At 32.5% G+C, this 27,296-nt stretch overlaps 1 protein-coding gene across 4 annotated transcripts in view; it reads left to right on the top strand.

Annotated features, from left to right (window-relative positions):
• Positions 1-27,296, top strand: part of LOC129944092 (frequenin-1) — a 303,407-nt gene that overhangs the window by 255,027 nt on the left and 21,084 nt on the right. For all 4 annotated transcript variants that reach the window (XM_056053279.1, XM_056053278.1, XM_056053280.1 and 1 more), the window contains exon 3: positions 25,270-25,294. In XM_056053279.1, coding sequence (XP_055909254.1) covers positions 25,270-25,294 — 25 coding nt within the window. The remainder of the gene's footprint in view (positions 1-25,269; positions 25,295-27,296) is intronic.

Raw genomic sequence — 27,296 nt, 5'->3', positions numbered from 1 at the left:
ATTTGGCAAAGGGCCTACCCTTATCCTCAATCCGCTGCAGTGTTCGTTAATAAGGAAGTGCAAACATTACTATTGAATGATGTAATAAGACCCAGTAGAAGTGCTTACAATAGTCCAGTTTGGGTTGTTGACAAAAAAGGATTCAACGACGATGGTTCTAAGAAATTACGGATGGTAATAGATTTCAAGAAACTTAATGCGTTTACAAAAACGGACAAATACCCCATGGCAGAAACATCAGTTATTTTATCCAATTTAGGTAAATCAAAGTATTTCACTACTTTAGATTTACAATCGGGATTTCATCAAATCCTTCTACGAGAACAAGATAGACAGAAAACTGCATTTTCAGTTAACAACGGGAAATACGAGTTCAACCGGATGCCATTCGGACTGAAGAACGCTCCGGCAATATTTCAGAGAGCGATGGATGATATATTGAGGAAATATATTGGAAAGTTTTGTCATGTCTACCTAGATGACGTGATCATATTCTCGGAAACATCCGAAGAACATCTAAACCACATAGAATTAATAATTAAAGCTTTATCAGAAGCTAATATGAGAATTAGTTGTGAAAAAAGTAAATATTTTATGGAAGAAGTAGATTTTCTAGGATACGTTGTATCATATAACCATATAAAGACAAACCACGAAAAAGTAAAAACAATAAAAGAATACCCCGAACCAAAAACTTTACGCCAGTTGAGAAGTTTTTTAGGACTTTCTGGTTATTATAGAAAATTTATTCGCAACTATGCAATGATAAGTAAAGGATTGACTAAATATTTAAGAGGTAATGAAAAAATAAACAGTAAACGAATAAACATTCAATTAGATAACGAAGGTAAAAAGGCCTTCCAATTATTAAAAAATAAATTAATGGAAGAAATAGTGTTGAATCAACCAGATTTCAGCAAAACATTTGAGTTGACGACAGACGCAAGTAACTCAGCCATAGGCGCAGTGCTTAGTCAGGAAAATAAGCCCATAACTTTTATAAGTAGAACATTAAGTCAAACTGAAGAAGGATATGCTACAAACGAGAAGGAGTTGTTAGCAATAGTATGGAGTCTGAAAAATTTAAGAAATTATCTCTATGGTCAGACGGGTATCCGCATATATACGGACCATCAACCATTAAGTTTCGCGGTTTCTGATAAGAATCCGAATGCGAAATTAAAAAGATGGAGAGCATTCATAGAGGAATACGCTCCAGAAATAATATACAAGCCGGGAAAGGAAAATGTGGTAGCTGATGCCTTAAGCAGACAGGAATTAAACATGATGGAGCCGGATTTAAATACAGTACATAGTACTCAAAGTAGTCCAGTTGAAGATATAAAAACACTAGGGGGTAACGTCAACAGATTTAAAAATCAGCTAATATTTCAAACAGGTAATAGTAATAATATTATAAGTAAACAAGTACATACAGGTTATTGGCGACACGCTGTTATTTATAAAGATGACGGTATTTTTAATAAATTAAAAGAAGTAATTAAGAATGGATTTAATGCAATACATTCAACGGAAGAATTATTGTTTAAAATAAAAGACAAATTACTATATGAATACCCAACAGCACAATTTTCTTACATTGCCAATTTAGTAGAAGATATTACAGATAAAGATATCCAAATTTCAATCATTAAACAAGAACACGATAGAGCGCACCGTGATTCTAGGGAAAATTTTAAGCAAATTTCAAGCAAATTTTACTGGCCAGAATGTTATAAACAATTAATAGATTATGCAAAAAATTGCACAGTATGTAAAGAAAATAAGTATGATAGACATCCAATTAAGTATAAGATTGGAGAGGCTCCAATTCCGAAGAAAGGGGGGGAGCGAATACATGCTGACATTTATTATGCAGATAATGATCAATTCTTAACTATGATAGACTCGTTTTCAAAATTTCTTATAGTGAGACATATAGATAGTAAAATTGATGCAAAAATTAAACTGATCGAAACTTTACCAACATTTGGAAGAGTCGAGGTATTGGTGACAGATAATGAAAAAACATTTTGTACTCCATCAGCACAATTAGAATTAGAAAGATTAGGAATAAAACACGAAAAAGTTGCCCCAAATCACAGCAAAACGAATGGTATGATAGAAAGAGTTCATAGTACAATTACAGAACTCATACACATTACAAAATCAGAAATGCAAGCAGAAACTAAAGAAATAATGCCATTCGTAGTAAAAAAATACAATGAATCAATTCATACTGTGACAAACCTACAACCCATAGATGTTTTTCATAATTTTGAAAAATATATTTCCCTAACTGACGTACTTAAAGATAAACAAGAGAAAACTCTTTCCTATTTTAACAAAAATAGAACAGAAATAGAGTTTAGGCCTGGACAAAAGATCCATGAAAAGTCTACACGAAGACAAGGTAAAGTCAAGCCTCTTTATAAAAAGAGAATTGTAAAGGAAGATAGGGGAAGAATTGTGGTTGATAATAAAGACAGAATTATACACAAAGATAATATAAAGAAGTAAAAAAAAAAAAAATATTCATGAACACATATATATGTATAATATATTTGAAAATTTCAGATATAACTATGAATATTATCATGGCACTATTGGCATTACTAGCCACAACGTCTGCTCAAGTGCAGATCGTAAATTATAGTTTAGAGGAATACATACTTATAGAGGACGGACCTGCTGCATTATACGACAACAGAGGTGAAATTTATCACGTTATAAATTTAACATACTACAAGGGAATATTAGAAGAAATTAAAGGAAAGGGCATAAGACTAACAAAAGAATCCTTAACAAATTTTGAGACAGCAAATAAATTGCTTAACCAACTAATAATCAGAGATAGAGTTAGACGTGGAATAAATGAACTCGGAACATTATGGAAATGGATATCAGGAAGTCCAGACCATGACGATAAAATAAGAATTGAAACAAAATTACAAGAGCTCATAGATTCAAACAACAAACAATACCAAACAAACTCACAAATATTTAACGCAATACAAAAACTATCTAGTGAGGACAACAGTATTGACAAAGAGGATGCACTCATTTTAAGATTAATAATTGAAGATTTAAGGGAAATTATTAATACAATTAATCTAAGTAAAAATGACATTTTAAATACAGTAATTTTGAATATAGAAGATCTCGATAAAATTTTACGAACAGAAACAATGCCAATCTCAATAACAGATGTTTTAGATGCATCAGATTTTAAAATTTTACAACAGAGAGAAATAATATTGATTTACATAGAATATCCTTTAGTTAAAGAAATAAATAAAAAGTTTATTGTGGAAAGCATTAATGTAGGCGATGGAAAACTACAATTACCAAATCAAGTTGTGTTATGCGATAAGAAGTATAAAATGGCAAATTGTAAGATAGAATTAAATAACATATATTGTAGAGTTAATAATGAAACAAACTGTTTAACGGAATTATTAAATAATAATAAAGCAAACTGCCACAAAATAAAAGAGAATAACCCGGATGTAAAAATAATTAAAGATGGCATAATTTTTGTAAGTGGAGAAACCACAATAAATAAAAAAGTATACAAGGGTACATATCTCATTAATTTTAAAAACAATGTCACCATAAATTCTATACAATATGAAAATAAAAAAACAAAGATTGTAAAGCATATAAAACAAAATGTACCAATAGAAATTAATATCATAAAATACTTAGAATCAAATAACGAACAACTAAAGTTCTCTAATATAGATCTTGTCAAACCATATATTGAAGATATTAAAAAACACCCAATGTTATGGGGTATCACAATAAATATTTCATTATTCATAAGCATTATGATAGTATTGAAACTATTAAAAATCTATAAGATAAACAAACAAAATAAAAACAAAATAGCTTTCGAGATGATAATGAAAAAATGTTTACAAGAAACCAACATTAGAATTGAAGAGCGATCGGGACGATCACTGTCAAAGTAAGAGGGAGTTAAGATCCTCATTTGATGATTAATCATCACAGTAAGCCTTAAGCATAAACGATACAATTCAAAGTATCAAATTACTATTTCAGTTCAGTTCCCGATAGACATAAACATCCTATCGGAAGAACTTTAAATCTTTTTATTATAAATCCATGGGAACTGCATGGTAAGCAATATATCGTCATCTCGAAAGTGACATTGAATGTGATTGGCTATCGATCACATTATATTAATAAGAAATCATGACTGTATCCATCAGATCGGTCATGAAAGATATATTTTAAGTTCAGTTATAATACGGCACTAAAAGCAAGAACATATAGTTCTCAAGCTTTATTATACTCAAAAATAAAAATATTCTTTTTTAAAAATTCAAAAACTGAGTTAGAATATTAATTCGTTGCCCTGGTATCGAAAGAAATTTTGTAATCAAAAACCATAAATATCTACAACTGGTTTAAAATTAACTTCATGCAAAAGTAAAAACGTTAGACAACATTTTTTTTTTTTTGAGATTACATCTCAAACATTTTTTCCAACGCTAAGACAAATTACTTAAAAACATGAATTCGAATTTGTGATTCATATTTCAATACTAAAGAGCCTTTAAAAATTATTCACTTATTATTTCAAATATATTTAAAAAAAGAAGCTGGGATGCGACCCACACTCATAATTTCCCATCCCGTCTGTTGATTTTTCTTGCTTAAAAGTTTGTCTATATGTACTCGTACCAATTTTTTACCAAATTTGCGTACTATTTTTGTAGATTTTTTAAATGAAAAAACGGACTGTTGGATTTTTATACAAAAATTACTGAATATCGAAAACAATATTTTCTGTGAAATAAAATAAGTTTGAAGCCAATATTTTTAATTTTTGAAAAGCTATTTGAGTCGAAGATAAATTTTTACCAAGTTTTAGTATTGTTTTTTTTTAGAGTTTTATTTTTTGTAAAAAACTGTCAATTCGATTTTTTCAACATTTTATTGAATGTTGAAAACAATATTTCTTATAAGATAAAATAAGTTTGAATCCTAAATTTCAATTTTTTGAAAAGGTATTTGAATCGATATTCAATTTTTACCAATTTTGAGTAATGTTTTTTTTTATTTTTATTTTTTATAAAAAGAACTGTTAATTCGATTTTTCTCAAAATTTTATCAGATGTCAAAAAACATTATTCTTCGTTGCAAAAAATTGTTTTGGAGATGAAATCATATTTTAGTAGTTAAATTTTGATTTGTAAAAAAAATATACTTCTTTGACATCACGTTACAATATATTATATAAAATTTATTTCAAGTCTCTAGCGTTTTTAGTTCGTAAGATATTTAGGGCTAGCCAAAATTTTCAAACTGCTATGGTAACAAAACCACCCACGCAATTTTCCTGAGAGCCCTTTCTGCATCTTTCTGCTTTTTTTTTGTATAACAAAATTTATTTGAAGTCGATATCTCTTCTGGTTCTTGAGCTATGGACGACGAAAAATCGTCGAGAACGTACGGACGTACAAACGTACGTACACCACACGCACGCACAGACATCTTTCTAAAAATATATTATTTCGACTCTAGGGACCTTGAAACGTCGAGAAATGCCAAAATTTGCAAATTTGACAAATCGCACCCATTACAATAACTTCCTATGGTAAGTTAAAAAACATAAATACATATTTTTGTGATTCATATTTCAATACTAGAGAAAAAGACCTTACAAATTATTCACAAACCATTGGGTCCATTAAGAGGAGAATTTTAATTTTTGGACTTTAAAATTTTGATGTAAATATTTCAAGGATATTAAAAAAAATTATTTATTGCCTTTTTTAAGACGTTTATCACTTAAAATAACAACAAAGACTTTTTCTAATTTTTTAAATGAATAATTTTTGTAAATATCTTTGGATGTAAGGTTTTAGAAAAACTATTTTTCTATATATTCTGTTTAATCATATCGCTATTCTGAATTTCAAAATGTTATTTATAGTATTTTACCTCCAAATTTGTATTTAAAATACTGTAGCTTAATATCTGTATCTTTGATAGTTCTGTTTTTTTAAATATCTGTAGAAACAAATCTAGCACATCATTATTTTTTGTTACAATAACGCCTTAAGGAACTTTATAAAGTTTTATGAATAAAATTTCGACGGCAAACTTTTTTAAAAAGGCAAAATTTATATATGTTTGAAGAATATTGTTTTACATATGAATAGTTTTAAAATGTTTTTCTAAAATATTATTGAATCCAAATTGTTATGATACCAAATTTTAAAAAATACAGAATTTTGACCACATTTTGTTTATGTACAATTTTTTGAAAAATATTCTTTTAACATTCTGTTCCTTCAAAATATTTTCTAACGCTTCCCATTAGCATCATTTAAAAAAGAATATTGTGAAAAGCCATTATTTTGAATTACAGAATTTTAAACACATTTTGTTTAAATAAAAAATTTGAAAAAACTAAAATTTTGTCTTACAGTATTATGTCCCATACAGTATTTTGACTCCAACCCGTAATTTTTTTTTATCAAAATATTCATGTGTACTCAGTAGAATTAAAAACAACTGTCTAATATTTTATTTCTTTTCCTATTTTTACACAGCAATATAAATTATTTTGTCGCTATGTTTCTCTTTAGGCACATTTGCAACAACCACCAGACTTGTATTAATGTTCAATTTATTTACCAACCATTTAATCTAAAATCGCCATTAAAAAAAGGAAAATTCATTTAAATATAATTAAAATATTTTAAATTTCCCACATAAAATATGCAAAATTTATGGAAAGTAAATAAATTGCTGAACACTCAAAATATAATGCCTTGTTATTTTATGTCTCAAGGGTTTCACAAAATATATAATATTAATTATAAAGTCCCACCTGCTTACGAACCACTGGTTGAAAAACTTAACCTTTTAACCATAAAATTGACAGCATTAAACTAGGTTGGTAATAAATTGTTAAAATATAAAAATGGCCCAACTGACATAGCATAATATCCATCTGGGTCCACTCTGTCTGTCTGATGGTACAGACGCCCTCTCTTGTAAGTTTTATATACCTAAATGAATAATTTCAATACTAATAATATTTTCATCATCGAAAGTATCATTCGAGTCGTAAAAAGATGCCACTTTCAACCAACCCTTCAAAATATTCGAAGCTTGTGAATTTTTATGTGATGAGATCATAAAGAGAGATCAAAATGAAAGTAGCTATTAAATCAAACAAGGTGTCTTGATGGCGAGCTCACAAACACGACGACCCCATAAAACCCAGTCCGTTTTACTTCTATGCTAGCAACAGTTCTCATCACTTTATAGCTTTAACTTGTTGGAATATCTCTTAAAGAACAAAATACCATCCTAGCCAATTGCATATAAAGTGACTCCATCTGGCGTATAAATTTAATATATCCTGACACCGCAATTTCTAATGACTTCCCTCTGTTTTTTTTTGCTGATGAATCACACCCCAAAAAAGGGTCCTTATTCTTGCACAATTACTTCGGAATACATCCCTTTTCTAGATAGTGCTTTCTCGTGGTACCTTCACCCTCTGTCCGGTTTTTAATTATTACAAAAATTCAAAACAAAACTAAAAAATAAAACACAATTTAAACACCACCGCTCCCGTCAGTTTAATTACATTTTATACAGCAACAAGCAATAAAAGTATAGCAACAAATAAAGAAACAAAATGGATGCTAGGATGTTATTTTGCTGTTGCACGGATACGGATGTGATGTTGATAAATCTCTGGAGACCGAAAGTAAATGCAAAACTCTAACCGGAGCTAACACCAGAACAAAGGATATAAAAGTTTCAAAAAAAGAAAACAAATGCATAAAATAAAAACAAATAGTGAGAAAAAGAGGGAGAGAGATAAAAGATTGAGTATTGGAGAATGAAACGAACATAAAAAACCCTCGTTTGCAATAATTAAAAGATGGAAAAGTTGTTGTACGAGTTTGTACCATTTTTTTTTTGCAGGAAAAAAAACGGAAATTAAATCATACTTCCTTTTTCGCTAACCCTGTGTTACAGTGCTCGGGAAAATACAATATAAAATGTTTGTCGTGAAGGAACTAAAAGCACTCGATATACATACATACGTATAAAAATATTGACTTTCTAAAAAAAAAACATCTGTCATCGATTAGGAAACTGCTTAAAGGGTGGCGTTCTGCTGATCGGGTGGTAAAAGATACCATCAGGACTCGCGCACAGATATTTCTCTTATTTTTTCTATACCATAAATTTTAAACAGTCAATAAAAAGGACATTAAATGAAGAACGGGTAAAGGCCATTCCCAGCTTCCTTTTGCAAAGGAATTCTGTCCCAAGCAATAGTCGTAATATAATTCATCGTCCAGTCCTGATGGAGTCCTTTCTGGAGAGATTATTCCTTTTGTTTCTTAGTTTATTATTCCAACAACCGTTGTTGTCACAGTGGTGGTTGTTTTTTGTTTGTTTTGTTTTTCTATGAAATAATGCATTTTGTGGTTGAAAGCAAATTGTATTCAAACCAAACCAATACCAGTGGCAGGATTTAATGAAAAAATATAGATACTCCTTACTCACAGCAACTCGGTGATATTTATATGTTTATATTATGAAAGTACATAAGTTTGAATATTTTTATTGCAAATTGCAAATGAAACTCTTAAAAATATTCATTTTGTCGCATATACGGTAATAAATTGTATTATTTAGAGCAATATGTTTTTTTTTGCAGGATTGGTGGTGTTTTATTTGTGTTTGTACACATATTTTACGTACCTAAATAAGGTTAAATTGGATATGCAAAATAATTATCCTGCTATGTGGTTTTTGATTGAAAAATAATTAAAAATTATTTAATACCCAAATTTGGTATCAAAGTTAAAATAACAAAGTTTATTTTGTTTAAATTAGAGGGAATTTAGCGTGAAAGGTAAACAATTTGAAATAGAATAAATAAATTCAAAACAAATTAGGCCAATAGACTATGAAAAATAAGATGATTTGTGGTCTTATTTTAATAGTGCTGGGATTTGACACCTGTCAAACTTAGCTGTTGTTTGATTAAATTAAATTTGTTTGTATTTTTTTCTATTTCTTTTTCTGCCACCATGCCTATTCTACTTAAAACTAAACCCTAAAACTATAAAACAAGTATGTAAGCCGGCCAAGGCTTAAGACCCCATCCCGACTACCGACTATTAAGTGCCGATTGAAGCCACCAAAACTGGTTCTCCTGCTTCACCCTATCAGTTCGGTCCCATTCGGACACAGCTCTACTGAACCGAAGGAGCTCTGCTCCGCCTTGTGCCATGATGTCTCGATTGCACAGGAGTCGTCTTTCCACGGTTCTTCGTCTGACGTGGTAGATTAGCGGAACTGCCAATCTATCCTGTATCAGACCGCATTTGTCTAAAACGAGGAATGCCTCTGGCATTCGGATAGAACGCCCCGAAAATTAAATTGTTGGTCGAAGACATAGCTCCTGCAATGTGACCTCGAACGAGTTTTATCACGAAATTGTCAATTCTGTTAATTCGTGCCCCGTTGTATAGGACCTCGGTGGAATATTAATGCACATAAGAAGATTCGGCTGTTCGATATAAACCGGTACAGCGTCAAACATCTCCTTCTGGGAAGGAGCAACGTTGAACCACACAGGACAACCATACACGATCATTGGCCGTATGAGGGCCATGTAGCAAATTACCTTCACTCTGGGGTCAAGCCGACTGCTAAAAAACAGCCGTTTCGTCAGAGCGAAGCCTCCTCTGGCCCTGGTCAGAGCAGCATTTATATGTCTGTCGAAATATAAATACTTATCTAACCAGATACCGAGGTACTTCACTACACTTTTGTTCGCCAATGGCTGCCCGTGAAGATCAACGATGACCATCTTGCGAAAATTCTTGCACGTATCCCTCGTGGCCCTAGCCAACGGAGTCCGAAACAGAATTGTCTCCGACTTCTGGACATTTATTCTCAGTTTCCAGTCGTCGCAATATCGCTGAATCTTGTCGAAATCAAGCTGCAAGAGAATTCTAATAACCTCAACCTTTCGGGCCGTTCTGTACGCAATAAGATCGTCGGCGTACGCAATTGCCTTTGTAAGACTACCTATCAGATCGCTGGTGTAAATGCTAAAGAGAATCGGCGAATTCACTGCACCCCGTTGAAAACCATTTTTAATTGAGAATGTTGTGGTAGAAGTTACATTGCCACTTTTGACAACAAACTTTCTACCGTTAAGCCTATCATAAAGTATATACAACAATGGCTTGCTTATGCCAAGTCTGCTTAGTTTTAGGTAAAGACCCTCTAACCATACGGTGTCGAAGGGCTTTTCCAAATCAACCAGAACAGCACCTGTGCATTGTTGTTTTGATTTATTCCATTGGATATCAGAAACGAGTTTAGACGCAGCATGAATTGTGTCATGACCCGCCTTGAACCCGAACTGTTTATCCGCCCACTTAGTCAGAGCCCTATTAATGATCTTTTCGAAAACTTTGCTGATGCTCGGAAGAAGACTTATCGACCGAAGATTTGACGGGTTGCAGTTGTCCTTTCCCTTTTTCGGGAGAGGATGAACCACAGCGGTCTTCCAATGCACTGGATAATATGCATTATTCAGTGCATTATTGAAGAGCGTGGTGTATATGTCAATTGCTTCCATCGGTAAATGTCTTAGTACAACGTTGGATATACCATCGACACCTGCTGACTTTTTATTTTTTATTGAATTGAAGATGAGCTGAAGCTCAACCTTCGTCACTAACAAGGGACTTGGTCCCGTTTGCTCGGCGATTATGGCATTTGCCAAGGAATCGTTATTGAACCGCATGAAACCGCTGTTCTCAGATCGCCATTGTGTCATATCATTTCGAAGGTAAAAGTGATTAAGTAGGGCTCTGTTTTCCAGGTCGTGGTTGGGGCGAATGCTAACATTCACTTTTTATACTTGCTGGAAAGTAGCTCCCACCGCCTCCACTTTTCAGTCCAACGTACTTACCATCATGCCACGGGTACTAGTTTATATTAGCTTGGTTAAAATATTACAACTCACAACATTAATGATGATTTAAACGTAAGAGTGAATTATGGCTACACAACCAATCATTGTGATAAGTTTCGAAGAGAATTGAAGAGTTACTGATTCGCTACTGCGAATGCAGGAGCTACTGATATTCCGAATTCATGAATTTACTTTTCTAAGCAGCAGTTATACTTTTGAAACTGATCAAATTTGGACATATATTCATTATAAAATCATTACTAGGACAATATGTAGCTGCGAAAAGACGGGTCAACAGGACACATAACGTGAAAAATTAAAATTAATCATGGTAGTCTTCAATTTACTACCAATTTCATGCGATTTCAAAAAAAAATGTTTTTATTTGTAGGCTTTTTTTAAATTTTAAATGTGTTTTATTTCAGATCAGCAATAGTTTTAGATTTTAATGATTTTTAATTAAACAATTTTAGTCAAATCTATGACAACTGATGTATAAGAGGGCATAATTAAATTCATCTCAAAGACCAACCAATACCCTTGGCATGATTGTTAGTGGGTAGGGTAGGACTGTGGCATGTCGTCTTGTGTTCTATCCGTACAGTTAAAATCATACACAGGAATGCCTAAAAACAATTTTTTTGTATGAGATAAAATAAGTTTAATTTCAATTTCTTTCCCAAATATATCCCCAAACATAAGTAGTTTATATTTTTCACTTTTCAGCAATTAACTTTCATAGTTTTTGGATTGAAATCACAAAATTTTAAATTTTAAAATCAGAAAGAAATGTACATTTCTTCATGAATTTGAAACAAATTTCAATTTATTTAGAAACGGATAAAAGAGAGAATACGTCTCGATACTCATTCCAATTGTTTTTTAGAACTATCATTGATTTTGTTTAAGCCATATCCTTTTGCTTTAGAGCAAACTGGATTAACGTAGGTAAGATACCAATATATTCTCGTGAATAGTCACTACAAAAAAACACAAACCAACAATTTGAACCACAAAAGGAATTTGCATTCCAAAAACACTCTGCTGCAGTTTTTCCAATTTAAAAAAACCCTACTCTTACATTCCGTTTCCGGATATTTTTGTTTGCTGTTTACTTTTATTTTCCTGCAACTTTTCTCGTTTTTGTTGTTTGCTGTTGTGTTTATATCCCTCCCTATTCAATAATCTCAATGCGATTTTTATTAAGGCAGTATACAACAAAAGGATGCAGGATTTAATCGTAATGCAAAAGGCTCCCCACGAGTCTATTTTCAAAGCCAAGTGATTTTGTTGTTTTTTTTTTTTTTTTAGTTTGGAGGAAAAAAATAGGACTCTTGAATATATACCAACACAGACATACAAACATCATTTTCCCTTGGTGTGCACAGAAAAAAAAATGCATAATATTATACCCTCAAGGAAATATCGCATATGAAAATGGAGGAAAATATCCTTGGAAACCTGAAATTGTGTGTAGGGTGCACGCCGTGGTTGAATAGAAATTATTTCAATGGAAAAGAAACGGGTAGAAATCTAAAAACAAAATTATTTTTATTGTAACCTTTGGGGGCTTAATTGAATCACGAGGATTAAAAGATATGGGTTTACTTGATTGTTGAGTTTGCAGAAGGAAAAGGAAGCTTTATGGACTTTTGATTATATTTTAAGTGTCAATCTGAACGGAATATTTTTGAACCTGAGACAAGTTTGTTGAGGAAAAATCCAATGAATAATACTGTTTGATTTATTTTCTACCTCATATTTGATAGATTTTTATGTTTAACTCCAAATGACACTGACAGATTTTGTAAAAGACGGAGTTCCACAGGACTGTATTTAAGGACCAGTTCTTTTTTGTAATTCTGATAAACCTCGAAAGTGGGGTTGATATTATTGTTTCGATTGACGCTGCCAGTTTTTGTAAATGTCGGTGTACCACACGATTGTGTTCTTGGTCCAATTCTTTTTTAATGTTATAATAAACCTTAAAAGGAGGGTTGCAATTACCATCTTAAAAACTCTTCAACCGATTTTAAGTAAATTTTAACCCTAAGTCCAACAAAAGTAAGCTTCCACATGTTTAACATTTTGGCTGACATTGGCTTAAAATAAATGATCATTTATTTTCTAATGAAACTCAATGAACTTTAACTATTTAAATGGTCTACACGAATGCAGGTATCTACATACATTTTCTAACCTTAAGCTTGTATGTTATGTCAATTAGCTTCAACAAATAAATTCATGTTCATGTTCTGTTATCTATTTCATTTTCGACTGAATTGCAATTTTGGTTGTCTCTTCGAACTTAGAGTGGTTTCTATTGAAACAAGGAATTTCATTCTGTCTGATGAAATGGAATTTACCACTCTCTCTCTCTCTCTTGATCTCCATCTAACTGATATAAGGCATTAAAATTTGTCTTTTGCCAGGACATGACATATACATGAACATTATCGTATCGTGCATTTTGTGCTTTTGGCCAAAATCCTTCCAGCCATCCTGATGGCCATCATCGCATCTCAGGAAACAGGATAAATTACATGTTCGAGAATTTGTATATACGTAGAGTAGGGAAATAAATTCAAAAGACAATCATGTCAGCCACCAGCAGAATATGGAATGTACCTACCTACAAATCGCTTGTCCTTAAGTTTGACTGTCTATTTGTTTGAGTCAAAAATCCTTTGTATTGTGTTTGTACAAAAATTGAAAAAAAAGAAATATAAGGAGATGACAAATAAATTGAAATATAATTTAGAAAAATGTCGTCTGTTAGTGAAGGACGAGTTAATATTGAATTATATAAATAATATACTTTCAGCAGTTAGGCTTAGATTTCGCAATTATCATGATTTACGGACGAATGAATATTTAGCCAAAGGAAAAACTGCTCAAAATCATATAAAATTTAAATAATATAGCAGTAGGTAGGTAGGTAGAAATGGCGATCTCAAGGCAACCTAGCCTGTGATCCAATTAGCGCTGTAGGCACCGTTTTGATACCAAAAACTCGTTTGACCTGTGATAGAAAGGGGAAAATGTATAGAGGAGCTTCATAGCGATTATGTTAGAGCCATTTTATCGCATTGAGAAAAAAAGATTAGGTCTCTAATATTTGTCTCAGATAGCTCATCAAGTTCTTGAAATAATGCTTTTCCAAAGTATTTCATTCTAGCGTTTGTCAAAGCAGAACATTTGCAGATTCAATGGATTATCGTTTCGCTTACTCTTTGGTCACTACAACTACGGCAAAAGGGTTTGCAAGAGATACACGACTTCTCTCCATGAACTACTTTATGCCAATGTCCGGTACAAACCGCAACAATCCTGATTATGTCTTGCCTTGGCCTTTATAGAAGATAGTTTGTAAGGTTTTTTTTAAAGGTTGGCCATATCTTAATAGACATAATGCAGTTGGGTAAATTTCTCCACCTTCGGTTTGATTCAGTTTGGTAGATCGAAAAGATTTTATCCTTCATAGCACCAAGAGGAATGTTAACCATTTCCGCAAGTGAGATATGAAGGGCTGATCCTTGCTTGGCTAGCTCGTCAGCCCGTTCATTTACCACGTACCACTATGGCCCAGAACCCAGATCAGGGTGACACCGAGGTTTAAATTCAGGCTCGACATTGCTGGACCAATTAAATTGAGGATGTGACCGAGTTAATGGCTTTGACAGCTGCCTGACTGTCTGTAAAGATAGCCGCATTTCGGTGTTGGTTTGGGTTTTGTTTAAGTATCGTGCATGTCTCCCTTATTGCCAGCAGTTCAACCTGAAAAACGCTAGCTGAAGTGAGGAAGTCTAAAGGATTTGGCTACATTTAGGGACTCAGAAAAGATCCCAGAACCAACTCCGCACTCCATCTTTGAGCCGTCAGTAAAGATGGTTGTGTCGAAACCTATCGACCCGATGTCATCCTCCCAATCTTCTTTTTATGGGATAATAACCTTAAAACCCTTACTAAGGCTCAAAGTAGAAGTGCAGTAGTCAGTGTCTAGGTACAGAGATAATATCTGAAAAATCCAAAATAACGTTTATGGCGTCCGTTGGGCAAGTACGCATGGCCCCTGTGGTGCCCACGCAAGCTGTTCTCTGAACTTTCTTTAGCTTATCAATATTAAAGGCTTTGGTAAGAGCAGGCCACCACACAATCGACCCATATGTTAAGATTTGACGTACTACGTACTACATAAAACCATCTTCGACTGAAGTCCCCACTTTTTGCCGAAAGTTTTGCTGCAGGCGTAGAATGCAACACAGTCTTTCTTAACCCTTACTTCAATATTTAGTTTCCAGTATAGTTTAGGGTCGAGCATAACACCCAAATATTTTGTACTGGAAGACAATGATAGGATTTGACCGTTGAGTAGAGGTAGCGTAAAATGCGGTACTTTAGTTTTGGTGGTAAAGAGCAAGAGTTCAGTTTTACTTTAGTTAACTCCTAGTCCACAACTCGTGGCCCAATTGCTAACTTTCTTCAAAGCTGACTCCTTGATTTCACTAATCACAGAGGTGTACTTTCCTGACACCAATAGCACCAAATCATCCGCATAGGCTACCGCCTTCACTCCACATCTCTCTAATTTAACGAGAATTGTATCAATGACCACAATACATAGAAGAGGCGAAAGAACACCACCCTGGGGTGTTCTCCTACTCACGTGTTTTGTTGCGATTGTATTGCCTAGAGTGGCTCGAATCATCCTACCACTGAGCATGGAAATAATCCATTCTCGAATGAAGTCTTCTACACCGAACTTAACGAGAGATTCTTCTATGGATTCGGTAAAGACGTTGTTAAAAGCACCTTCTATGTCTAAGAAGGTGGCAAGAGTAAATTCTTTACAATGGATTGTTCGTTCTACAGTACCCACTACCTCATGGAGGGCAGTCTCCGTAGATTTGCCCTTAAGATAAGCATGCTGTGAACTTTCGAGAAGTCGTCCAACTAGGATTTCTCTAATATGGTAATCAAGAATGCGCTCCAAGGCTTTAAGCACAAAAGATGTTAAGCTTATTGGTCTGAAATCCTTCACGGATTCGTGACCTCGCCTACCCACTTTCAGGATAAAAACTACTTTGACCTTTGAAAATTTGTTCCAGCCATGGAGCTGCCACATCATGCAACTTTTGAAGCATAACTGGCAGTATGCCATCCATGCCTGGGGATTTATATGGAGAAAAAGTATTAATGGCCCACGAAATATTTTCTCTGGTTATAACGGAATTGACTTGCTCCACATGAGCTACGCTCTGTGGTTTCAAGCGATTCGGGGTTATCATTCTCGCAACCCGGAAAGTGCGTCTTCATCAGTAGCTCAAGAGATTCGGCTGGAGATGCTGCGCAGGTTCCATCAGGCTTTTTTAGAAATGAAGGATTACAATTTTCCTTCGATAAAACTTTGCTGAGCCTGGCGGAGTACTTTATGTCTTCGATTGATTGATTTTACGGACCTACAAACGTACGTACACACGCACGCACTGTCATTTCTATACAAATCTTTTATTTCGACTCTAGAGACCTTGAAACATCGAGAAATGTTAAAATTTTCAGTTTGACAAATCGGACCGATTACAATAACTTTCTTTGGGCAGTTAATAAATAATAGACTCATTTTGATAAATTTTTGGATAGCCTTTCAAAATGAAAAACTGAAATTTCAAATCGTGATACCTACTTGTTTATTAAAACTTTGAGAAAAAGCTGTATTCATAAAGTATTTTGGAGGGTATAATTTGTAGTATTTTGTAAAAATGCTGTAATGCTCTTCAGATAAAATACTTTTAGTATTTCTAATCTGCTATTTTTTTTTTAATTTATAAGCTTTAAACTTTGAACGTCGAATTTAAGTATGTGTGTTTTCGTTTTGTAAATATTTCTTAATTTTTTGTTAAAATTGTATTAAAATAGATTATGAGAAAAAATTAAAATATGAAATATACATCTCCTCCGATAACTCAAATTTCTTTTTTCTTCCAAATTCTTCAAAACTTAACCCAAAATATTTTAAAAATAATAGTATAACTCTCTGTTAGATATATTTGATCTCTTTTTTTTTAGAGTTTAAAAAAGACCCAACAATAACAGACCTTTAACTTTGAAATATAAAATACTAAATTTTTTGCTGTTCTACGTTATCAATAACTTCATTTGTTTTGCTTAAAAAAATGTGTTTAATTATAAGATAATTATTTTTCTTGCTAATTTCAAAGTTTAAATTGAAATAATTAACTATATAAATTTACATACCTACTAAACAACCTTTTCAAGAATTTGTTCAGTAAAAAGGCATTTAATTGGACAAAATTTAAGGCTGTAGTTTTGTGTAAAGATTATTCTTGAATTCCGAATAAGGGCAAATTATTTTATACCGTAAATTTTCCTTAAAATTTTAAAGAAATTTAATTTAAACCAAAATGCTTTCGAAAACCTTAGTTTCAGAATTCAACCTCAAATTTAATGAGTTTTAGAGATTATTTACTTTCAAAATTCTCTCGTGGTCCTATTGTGGTTAATATAAATACATTTAAATTTCATATTCATTAAAATACTATAACCGCAATGCTTTGAAGTAAATGTTGCCAACCTTAAAGTTTTTAGGTGGTTGGTTTTCCATTAATTATATTTGGGTACACGGTCACAACGTGAAAACTCTGAATTTATGGTCACATATATTTTTTTTAAATGTTTTTCTCCTATATTTTGACATAGAAAAAATATAAAAAAATATGCAGTTTAAATTACATATTTAGTCTTAAGTTCAAATTTATTTTGGAAGTGATTCTATTTGTTTTGTATGCCCCTTTAATGCGATAAAAAAAGATGAGCTAAAGTTTTTCTATAAAGGGTTTAATTTGAACACCTCGCGACCTTTTAAGATGTAATATTTAAAAATTTGATAAGTAAAAATCAGGCCATTACTGAAAATACTAAAATACTACAACACATTTAATTTTTAAAATTTATTACAAATATGGCAAACATTTAACACTCACAGTTCTTAGTTACTTATTGTTTTGTTTTATTTTTTAAAGAGTAAATTCAGGACATAGTTAAACGTCTTGAAAACGATTATGGCGCTGCCGTCGTGACAATTTGGTTGATATTTGTGTCCATTGTTAATGGCAGGCTTTCTACTCTACTTCATTGCGCTTCATTTTTCTCTTGAAATATCAATTGACTTTTGTTTTTTTAATAAAAATTTATTACAATACTTTTTAGTTGCATGCCCATTTGAGCGTATTTAAAATATCTCTATTTTATGAATCATTTAATCCTTAAAAATATTATCAATTCAATAAACGTTTTTTCCTTGCTTCTTCGGAAATTCATTGATTCCTTTTGGTATCAGTTTCTTTTTTTTTGATTTCCTAGAGATTTATGACCCAAGATTACTTCAAACAGTTTACTTCTCTTAACTTTCAATTATTACAGTTCAAACATCTTTGATTGAAAAAGAAAACGTAAAATATTATTCAATCGATTAAATCTCATAGGATTGATGAAAACTCTTAAACCTCTGCACATTCTATGATTTTTCATCACTATCTAACACCATAATATTTGTGCTGGTGACAGGTGGTAAAGGTATTGGTGGACTGGTAACAGTATATTATATACCTCTATGATTTCAGTATCCTTAACCAAAAAGCAAGAAGTTGCTAGATTTTCAATTGTTAATATACACTTACTTACTGTCGTATATCCTTTCTTGATTCCTTGGTTGTTTTTTTGTTCCATTACGTTCTTAAGATTGGTTGAAGTCTGAGTCTGAGCCATTGAGGTCTATAAGACTGCACTGATGCACTGCACTGTGCACATACAGGACATCAAGCCAAAGAAAAGAAGGTTTAAGTTTATCGTCAAGTGCAGGAATCGAGACTTTTCCAAACGCTCGTTTTCTCTTATTTCATCTTATTTTTTTTTTTTTTTTGGTTCATCCTTGAAATCTCCTTCGACGGATCATTGTTTTAAGTGTTCTCTTGTTGAGTTCATCTCATTTTATTTTCCTATAATCCTCTGGCATATCGTTTTTGATTGTGTATAAATGCGTTGAAAGAGGGAAAGTTGCATCAGACGGGTGAAAAATCTTGCAGCATCTCCCTTTTAGAGATGAGATGAAAAATTGAAAAAATGGAAAAAATAAGATACCTATAATGTTGGTTAAGGGATTTTCCCAGTTCAGATTGAATTTAATATATTTTCTTTCACGAGAAGTAAAAAGGGATATTTTAAGGATTAGGAAGGGCTAAGTTACTAAAGTACAGTTTAAACAATCTATACGAAATGATTTCTTTTAAATTTCAAACAAAAGAGAGATTGCTGGGAAAGAGTTGCAGAAAAAGAAAAGAAATAGTTTATAGAATTAGATAACTAATAAGAACGAAGTATAAAGTGGTTATTGAAAAAACGTTTCTATACAAAATTACAAAAGTATTGAATGGGACCCACACTATAAATGTATCTAATTATGGTTCCCTTAAAAAGTTGACAAAAGTTTTATGTTTTTTGCTACAAGAAATTGCAAGAGAAAAATGTCAAGAATTTAAGGTTTATAATCGAGATAAGTCACAATTTAATTTCTTTCATGAGAATTGTGTATACAAAAAGTTTTAAACATTTTAATAGTTTTTTTTTACTAATTTTTTCATGAAAGAATAGTCGTTTGCGTCTTTGTTTTTGTACTACTATTTTTATATTATAACTTTATTGGTTGCAATGCTCACAACAAATTTTTATTAGATTTTAATTTTACATTAGTATTTATAAAATATGGTCCACTAGGTTGTTTAAGAAAAAAATTAATCTTCAAGTTTTTTTTTTACTTTTCGTAAAACATCTAAAACTATATAAATACAAATTTTAACACTTTTTTAATCAAAATATTAGTGTAAAGTGCATCAAGTCAAAATGTAATAAAGTCGTATTTTGGGTTATGGACTTTTTTTGGAAGTGTCCAAATTTCAGAACTTTTTTTCGCACCATTTTGCTTCAAATGATTTAAAAATTAAACATTTGGCTGTAGCCACTAAACTTGCCCCAAATCATTTTTAAAATATTGTTATATAAGAGCTGAATTCTGGGTCATACCATTAATTTAAATACAGTTTATGTTTTCTAGAATTAGTTTGACATTTTTAAAAACTAATGTATGTATGTATTTATTCAGATTCTTGTTTAAAAAACAAAATTTTTTCTAAGAAATAAGTTGTTTTTAGATAGTGACAATTTTGGTAAATACAAAAGTGTTCTATATTTCCCCTTCTTAGATTTACTTAACTAACTTAAGGTGGCAAAACAGTCCCGTGTGAAATAGGGCTTCACCCAACAAACTTCTCCATCTAGCTCGGTCCCTAGCTAGATGTATCCAGTTTCGCGCTCCAAGTTGAGTGAGGTCACTTTCCACTCGTGCGCGCCACCTGATCCGCTGTCTTCCTTTACTGCGCTGCCCTGTGGGTGTGGATTCGAAGACTCTCCGGGCCGGAGCATTGGTTTCCATGCGCTCTACGTGACCCAGCCATCTTAGTCGTTGGACTTTTACCCTTCTGGCTGAGTCTACGTCGCCTAACAGACCGTACAGCTCGTCATTAAATCTTCTCCTCAACTCCCCTTTGATACATACGGGACCGTAGATCACACAAAGCACTTTTCTCTCGAAACGACCCAAGGTGCTTTCATGCTTCTGCACCATATAGCGACACTTTGGTCCCTCGAGAGAGGACTTTACAACTCAATTTCTTTTAGTCTAAAGAAACAGCGGTAAGTAAGAGTTATTCTGCGTTTGATCTCAGAGCTGTTGTTGTTTTCTGCATTTACAGCGCAGCCTAGGTAGACGAAGTCCTTGACTACCTCAAAGTTACGTCTTTCAATGGTGATGTTTTGACCAAGACGTCGGTGTTGTTTGTCCTTCTTGACGACAGCATGTGCTTTGTTTTGCCCTTATTAACCGTTAAACCCATTTTTGCCGCCACTGCCTCAAAACTCACAAAAGCCCCATTGACATCACGCTGAGTTCTTCCGATTATGTCAATGTCATCAGCATATGCTAGTAATTGGACAGACTTTTGAAAGTTAGTGCCTCTATTGTTGACGTGTGAGCTCTGCACTATTCTTTCTAGCCCGATGTTAAAAAAATCGCATGACAGCGCATCACCTTGTCTAAAACCTCTTTTTGATATCGAAAGGTTCTGTTAAGTTGTTTCCAACCTTTATGGAGCAGCGTGAATTCTCCATGGTCATCCTGCACAAACGGACGAGTTTGGCAGGGATGCCAAAACTAGATATACAGTTTTTCCCTGTAGATGCTGTCATATGAGGCCTTGAAATCGTTGAAAAGATGGTTGGTGTCGATTTGGTGGTCTTGGGGTTTTGCCAGGATCTGCCCTAATGTGAATATTTGATCAACTGTGGATCGGGCAAACAATACTGAGGTTCCATTCATCGGGCATGGTTTCTTCCGACCATATCTTACAGATAAGTTGGTGCATGCTCCTAACCAACTTATCTTCAGCTGCTTTAAAGAGCTCGGCATTCAAGCCATCCGCTCTAGCGGCTTTATTAGACTTCAACTTAGATATGGTAACCTTTACTTCGTTTAAGTCCGGAGGACGGGATTGTTGGCTTTCGTCGTCTATATTGAATGGATCATCCTGCCTGACAGTGGAATTCAGTTCTTCGTCGCCGTTTTTTTTGTTTTTTTTTTTTCAAATTCAATTTTATTTATTCAATCTTAAACCTATCTTAAAGCTAGACAAAAATTCATAAAACTAGCCTAATTATCCATAACTTACAACTAACTTAATGATCCCATACGGACACTCTAAGCTAAACTATAACACTAATTACTAATGCCTTTCGGCCTTAAGATCTTTTTTACTTCAATTTAAATTGTATTTGTTTTGTTTTTATTAGAAAATTTTGAAAAAAACTAATATCAATTTCTTTGTCGCCGTTATACAGTCTGCAGAAGGTGGTCTTCCATATCCTCAGCATTGACTGCGGTTCCACTATGATGTTTCCACTTTCGTCTTTGCAGCCTTCGGTTCTAGGTTTATGTACCTGTGAATTTCGTTTCATATGTTCATAAAACTTTCGAACTTCATTTCTGCTTTTAAACCTCTTAACATCTTCCACTGCATGCTTTTCATGCCCTCTCTTTTTCTTTCTGAGAAGTCGGTGTTCCTCTCATCTCTTCTGCTCTCGTCCTTTGTTTGGCTGCATTTGCCTGCCGACATTCCTCATCAAACTTGGGGTTCCTTGTTAGTGGCTGCTTGAAACCCATCACTTTAGACGCGGCTTCTCTGATTGCATCTTGGTTATGTTGAAACTGGGTTTCGATACATTGTGTTGGCGGCAGAGAACTTCGAGAGAGGTTACTTGTAACTCGGTCGGAAAAGGAATTGGTGATCTCTTGCGATTGTATTCGTTCGACGTTGTACCTTCTCTTAGCACCTCCCTGTTTTGCCTTGGGTCTGGAAACCCGAAGTGCTACCTTGGCTACAAAGAGGTAGAGGTCCGAGTCGATGTTTGCTCTTTGGAAAGTTCGGACATCCGTGATGCTGGAAGCGTGTATGGCGTCGATCGCAATATGGTCAATCTGGTTGACGTTAGATTGATCTGGAGAACTCCAAGTTCCTTGGTAGACCTTGAGGTGTGGAAAACGCGTACTGGCTACCATGACTATGAGCTTGAATCCGTTGTCGGAAGTGTTGTTGTGCAGGCTGTTCTCCCCGATTATTCCACCAAAGATGTCTTCCCTTCCTAGTTTGGCATTAAAATCGCCCAGGACTATTTTAATATCGTAGCTAGGGCACTGCTCATATGTTTTGTCTAAGAGTTCGAAGAACATATCTTTAGTGTTGTCATCTTTCACTTCTGTGGGGGCGTGTGCGGAAGGAAGAAGGCTGATGTTGCCTTCTTAGATTTACATAACTGAATGTACCTGTATTAAACTTTTTGCCACCTAAACAAAACAAAAGCTATAATTGTTACAAAATCGTTTGTTTATGTCAATCACGAAGAATAGTGTTTTTTTTTTTTAGACCATATCTATAAACATATAATTAAAAATGTATCATATTTTTTCTAAGTTTAATTGAAGTGATGGTCTGTCATTAAATCGTTTAAACAAACCACTCCCACCGTTTTGACCATAACTAATAGTTATGGCAACATTTCATGTTTTTTTATGCGCTGTGGTTTGGAAGTGAATGAAATGTCAATAATTATAGTTTGTTTTTATGAGAAGTATCACGAGTTTATAAATGTTTTATGTGAATGTTATGTTGTGTTATGTTAAGCAAACATTGATGAACTTTTTTGTATATCTCATGTTGTGGTTAATGAATGTTGACATTAAAAAAATGTTTTTGGTTTGACATGCACATCAAGTTTGTATATTTACATTCCGAAGCATTGATTCTTCCTAAAAAAAACTACTTGACAGGTGAACAAAACTAAAAAAAGGATAATTACGCGAGTGAAGAACGTTTTTTCATACAAACATGTAACAATAAACGTTTGTTAAAAAAGTTCAAAAGTTTTATTTTAAATATTGTGGAAAGAGGAATTTTGTAATTCTTTTGTAAATTGACTTAATTTAGAGAAAATTGGAAAAGTAAACTTGTTTAAACATTTAATTCATTAAATTCTCACGAAAGGATCTAAATCACTACACTAGTTGTCGCACGTATGCAGAAATGATACACCAAGCTTATTTATAAAATTCCTTTCAGTTAATTGTAAAGGACAGAAATCTATTTCTTTTTTGGTCAACTTCTTTTTTTCTTAGAATCTATTCAATAGAAATTTTATAAACACGTAAATAAATTCCCTTCTAGACAGAAAAGCAACATAAGTCCCTCACAATAATATATTTCAAGGACTCGTTTTGTTTATGTGTGTCTTCTTAATTAGATTTATTTTGAAGTGATGTGTGAAGGATCTTATACGAGTACAATATCAGTTTTATAATTAAGACGTAGAGAACACTATAAATTCATCTTATTTCCTACACCTTTTAAATATATACCTACGTATTTTCATATACCATATGTAAGAATTATACACAAGTACCTAAGCTTTTTAAAAGATTTATTACAAGATATTATTTTAAGCTCAGGTTGACATATAATAAATATTTTTATATTCTCTATACCTTGTATTGAGCTTGTCTCTCACATATACACTCTACATAATTCTTGTTTTATATTTTAATCCAAAGGATACTTTATATGTAAAACTATAAAATCCTTCAAATTCTTATTACGCCCTAAATAACATCACCCAAACATTATAATCAAGCTAAAGCTTGGGTTTTTCATTGATGTAAGTCTGATGAAGGTGCATCGCTATATATAAAGCTGTTTATACCTACTTTATGAGCCTGAGCAGCACCATCATCTACATATATTATAACGGTATACGCGAGTATGAAAAAACATTTATAAAATTTGTATCATGGCCTTATTTTCTCGTCAAAGATGGTTGAACAGGTGCCAAGGTGGGTTCTTTAAAGGATATAGTTTGTAAGTTGTATCGCTTTGTACAAGTACATACGATAACGACGAGGACAAACGGTACGGTACGATAGAGGAGCTGTTGGTGAGACACAGTTTTGACCTCGCTTGGATCGGGCTTGGGCTCGGTGAAAAAGAAAAAAGAGTGGGTGAAAGGACCTCGTTAAGAGCATCATGGAGGCAGGTTTCGAGTGTAAATATAATTTTTCAACTTCTCATGTTCGTATGTTTGCAAGTTTGTATAAATAAATATAATTTCTACTTCTTTTTTTAAGATCTCTTAGACTTTCCCTTTCAGTCAGTTTTATTTTTGTTTATGTAAAGGTGTGACCCGAGAGTGTGTGTGTGTGTTTTTTTTTACTTGCAATTTGCTTGCACCCTGGAAAGGTTGGTGCATTCTTAAAAGGTTCTCATTGAGGTAGAACAACGCTATGTGAGGCTTGTGAGGACTCACCTGTTTTCCTTTTGCTATCATAGGAGATGTCTTCATTTTAATTTATATTCATGCCTTTACGTAATAAGAGTCAACTTTGTTTATTTTTTTGTAATTCTAGGGTCTATTTTGGGAGAGATTTCATAGTAAAGTACTTTTTCAATTTGCATAATCATATATGGAACTTTATATACCACACTTTATACTTACTTACCTACTTATAAGGGACTTCTATTGAAGGCTTATTTTCTAATTTGTTTAATATAAATGTGACCTTAAAGTAATATTTTTTCTTTCTTTATTTTCAGTCACAGAAAAAGAAATCAGACAATGGTAAGTGGATCTTAAAATTTTATAACAAATCAAAGTAAATTTATTCTTATGCAAAATGTTAACAACTATTAATTAAATAGTAGATTTAGTAGCGTTTTAAAGCTATGCTATAAAAAAAGGTCTTGATAAAGTTTGCAACTTATTTCATAACAATTATTTAAGACGATTTTCGTTTAAACTTTTTTGCAATTTAAAATTTTTCATTATTTTAATTGTTTCTTATTTGTATGGTGCCCCAGATTAAAATGTATGTTTAAAAATGCAATTTCTAATATTTTTTAAGTTTTTCCCAGGCTTTGAAATAGGTATAACCTTAGCTGTTTTCCAAAGCTTGTGAAAATATTGTGTTTTTAAACATGCATTGACCAAACAGACTATAAATAAAAGCTCAGCTTTAAGTAGCACTTTAATATATTCCTTTTTGATTTTGTCTAGTCCAACAGACTTCTTCGATTTAAGATTGGAAACAATATGTTTAACATCTTCTATGGTGATCAGTTGGTCAACAGGTGTATCAACAATGTGTGTTTATAGAACTTATTGATTGGCTTACAACGCTTTTGGTTTCATCACCACTGAGATGTTGGGACACTAAATGGTTATTCAAAAAAGTTGTTCCGAGGACATAAGCCTTTTTTGAGTCTTCTTAAGCTAAATCATTGCCATTTTGTAGATTTGGAATATGTCTGTTTTTGTTTGTAATTATTTTGGCAATGTTCCAAAATGGCTTCGCATTTGTAATTAGTTTGCTAAGATTTTTATTTCACTTCTTATTGCGAAACTTTTGTATTTCCTCAATTATCTTCTTATTGTAAAGTTTAACTTGAAATCGATATAAAGGAAGTCGATAACATTGCTATTGTCTCTTGATAAAAATTTCTAATACGAATATATTAAAAAATGTACCCGGGCATCTTAAAAACACAAGATTTTCTTATTTTCTTGGGAGCATATGATTCTATTGTTTCTAAAATAGTATTAGAAAAAGCATTGATCTGTGTGTCTATATCTTTGTTTGAATTAAATTCAAAACTATTCAGGTAAAATATATTTGGATTCTCATTTCAAAGGGTTTGTTAGAATAAGTGTCTCAACCAAATAAAAAAAATTCTCTTTGCCTGCAAGGTTTAGAATGGCCTTAAACTCAGAAAAAATCTTCTTTATATTTAAAATGTTTTTAAAAAAATGTGTTTTTAATTAAAGAAAAGTAAAAAATATTAAAAAAAAAAAAACATTAAACAAAATTTAAGCAATTGTTTTGCATTAAATATTTGCGAAAACACATTTCGAATTTGCTCAAAATTAGTTTGCATTAGTTAGTGCGTTTATCGTTAAGTGCTTAATGGCAAAAAAATCACCCATTTGTCCAAAAATTTTAAAGTTTGGTTTATTTTCATTAAATATTTGATATATTTTTAATGCAACAATTTTCAATTTGCAGAGAATTTCTTATAAAGAAAATAGTTTTTTCAGCATTAAATATTTTGAGAATTTTGCTTAAAATTTAAATAGACTTTTGCCATATTTTGATTTACTTTGTAAAATTATCAATCAGCAATTTAAGTGCACTATTAAGTTCAAAAAATACGATTTTATAGATTTTAACCATTCAAATAATTTGCTTAACAATTAACTTTGTGAGTTATCTTGTCAAGTAATTTATTTAACTAAAATTAATTATGATTCATCAAAAAAGTTATAAATTTTTAAAAAAAAACCGTTTATAGCAAATCACGTTACTAAATTAATTTTGCACTTTACTTGGTTTGACTGTTAACTCACCAAATTTAAAAATATTCCTTTGCATTAAAATCTTAATTTAAACAGTTTAAAAGACAGTTAAAATAAATTAACTTGGTAAACATCAACTAATCAACTTGGTCGAAATTAGCCAAAGTGTTAAATTTATTTTTCTAATTTTCAATTTTACACAAATTTTTTCTCAAATCTTGAAATTATCAATGAAACTATAAGTATTTAAGTTTTTTATGTTGAATTTGCA

This window comes from Eupeodes corollae, chromosome 2 (assembly GCF_945859685.1).
Source record: "Eupeodes corollae chromosome 2, idEupCoro1.1, whole genome shotgun sequence".
In the NCBI taxonomy this organism is placed as follows: Eukaryota; Metazoa; Arthropoda; class Insecta; order Diptera; family Syrphidae; genus Eupeodes; species Eupeodes corollae.
Note: the sequence above shows the minus strand (reverse complement) of the source record. Positions and strands in the feature narration are given on the sequence as shown.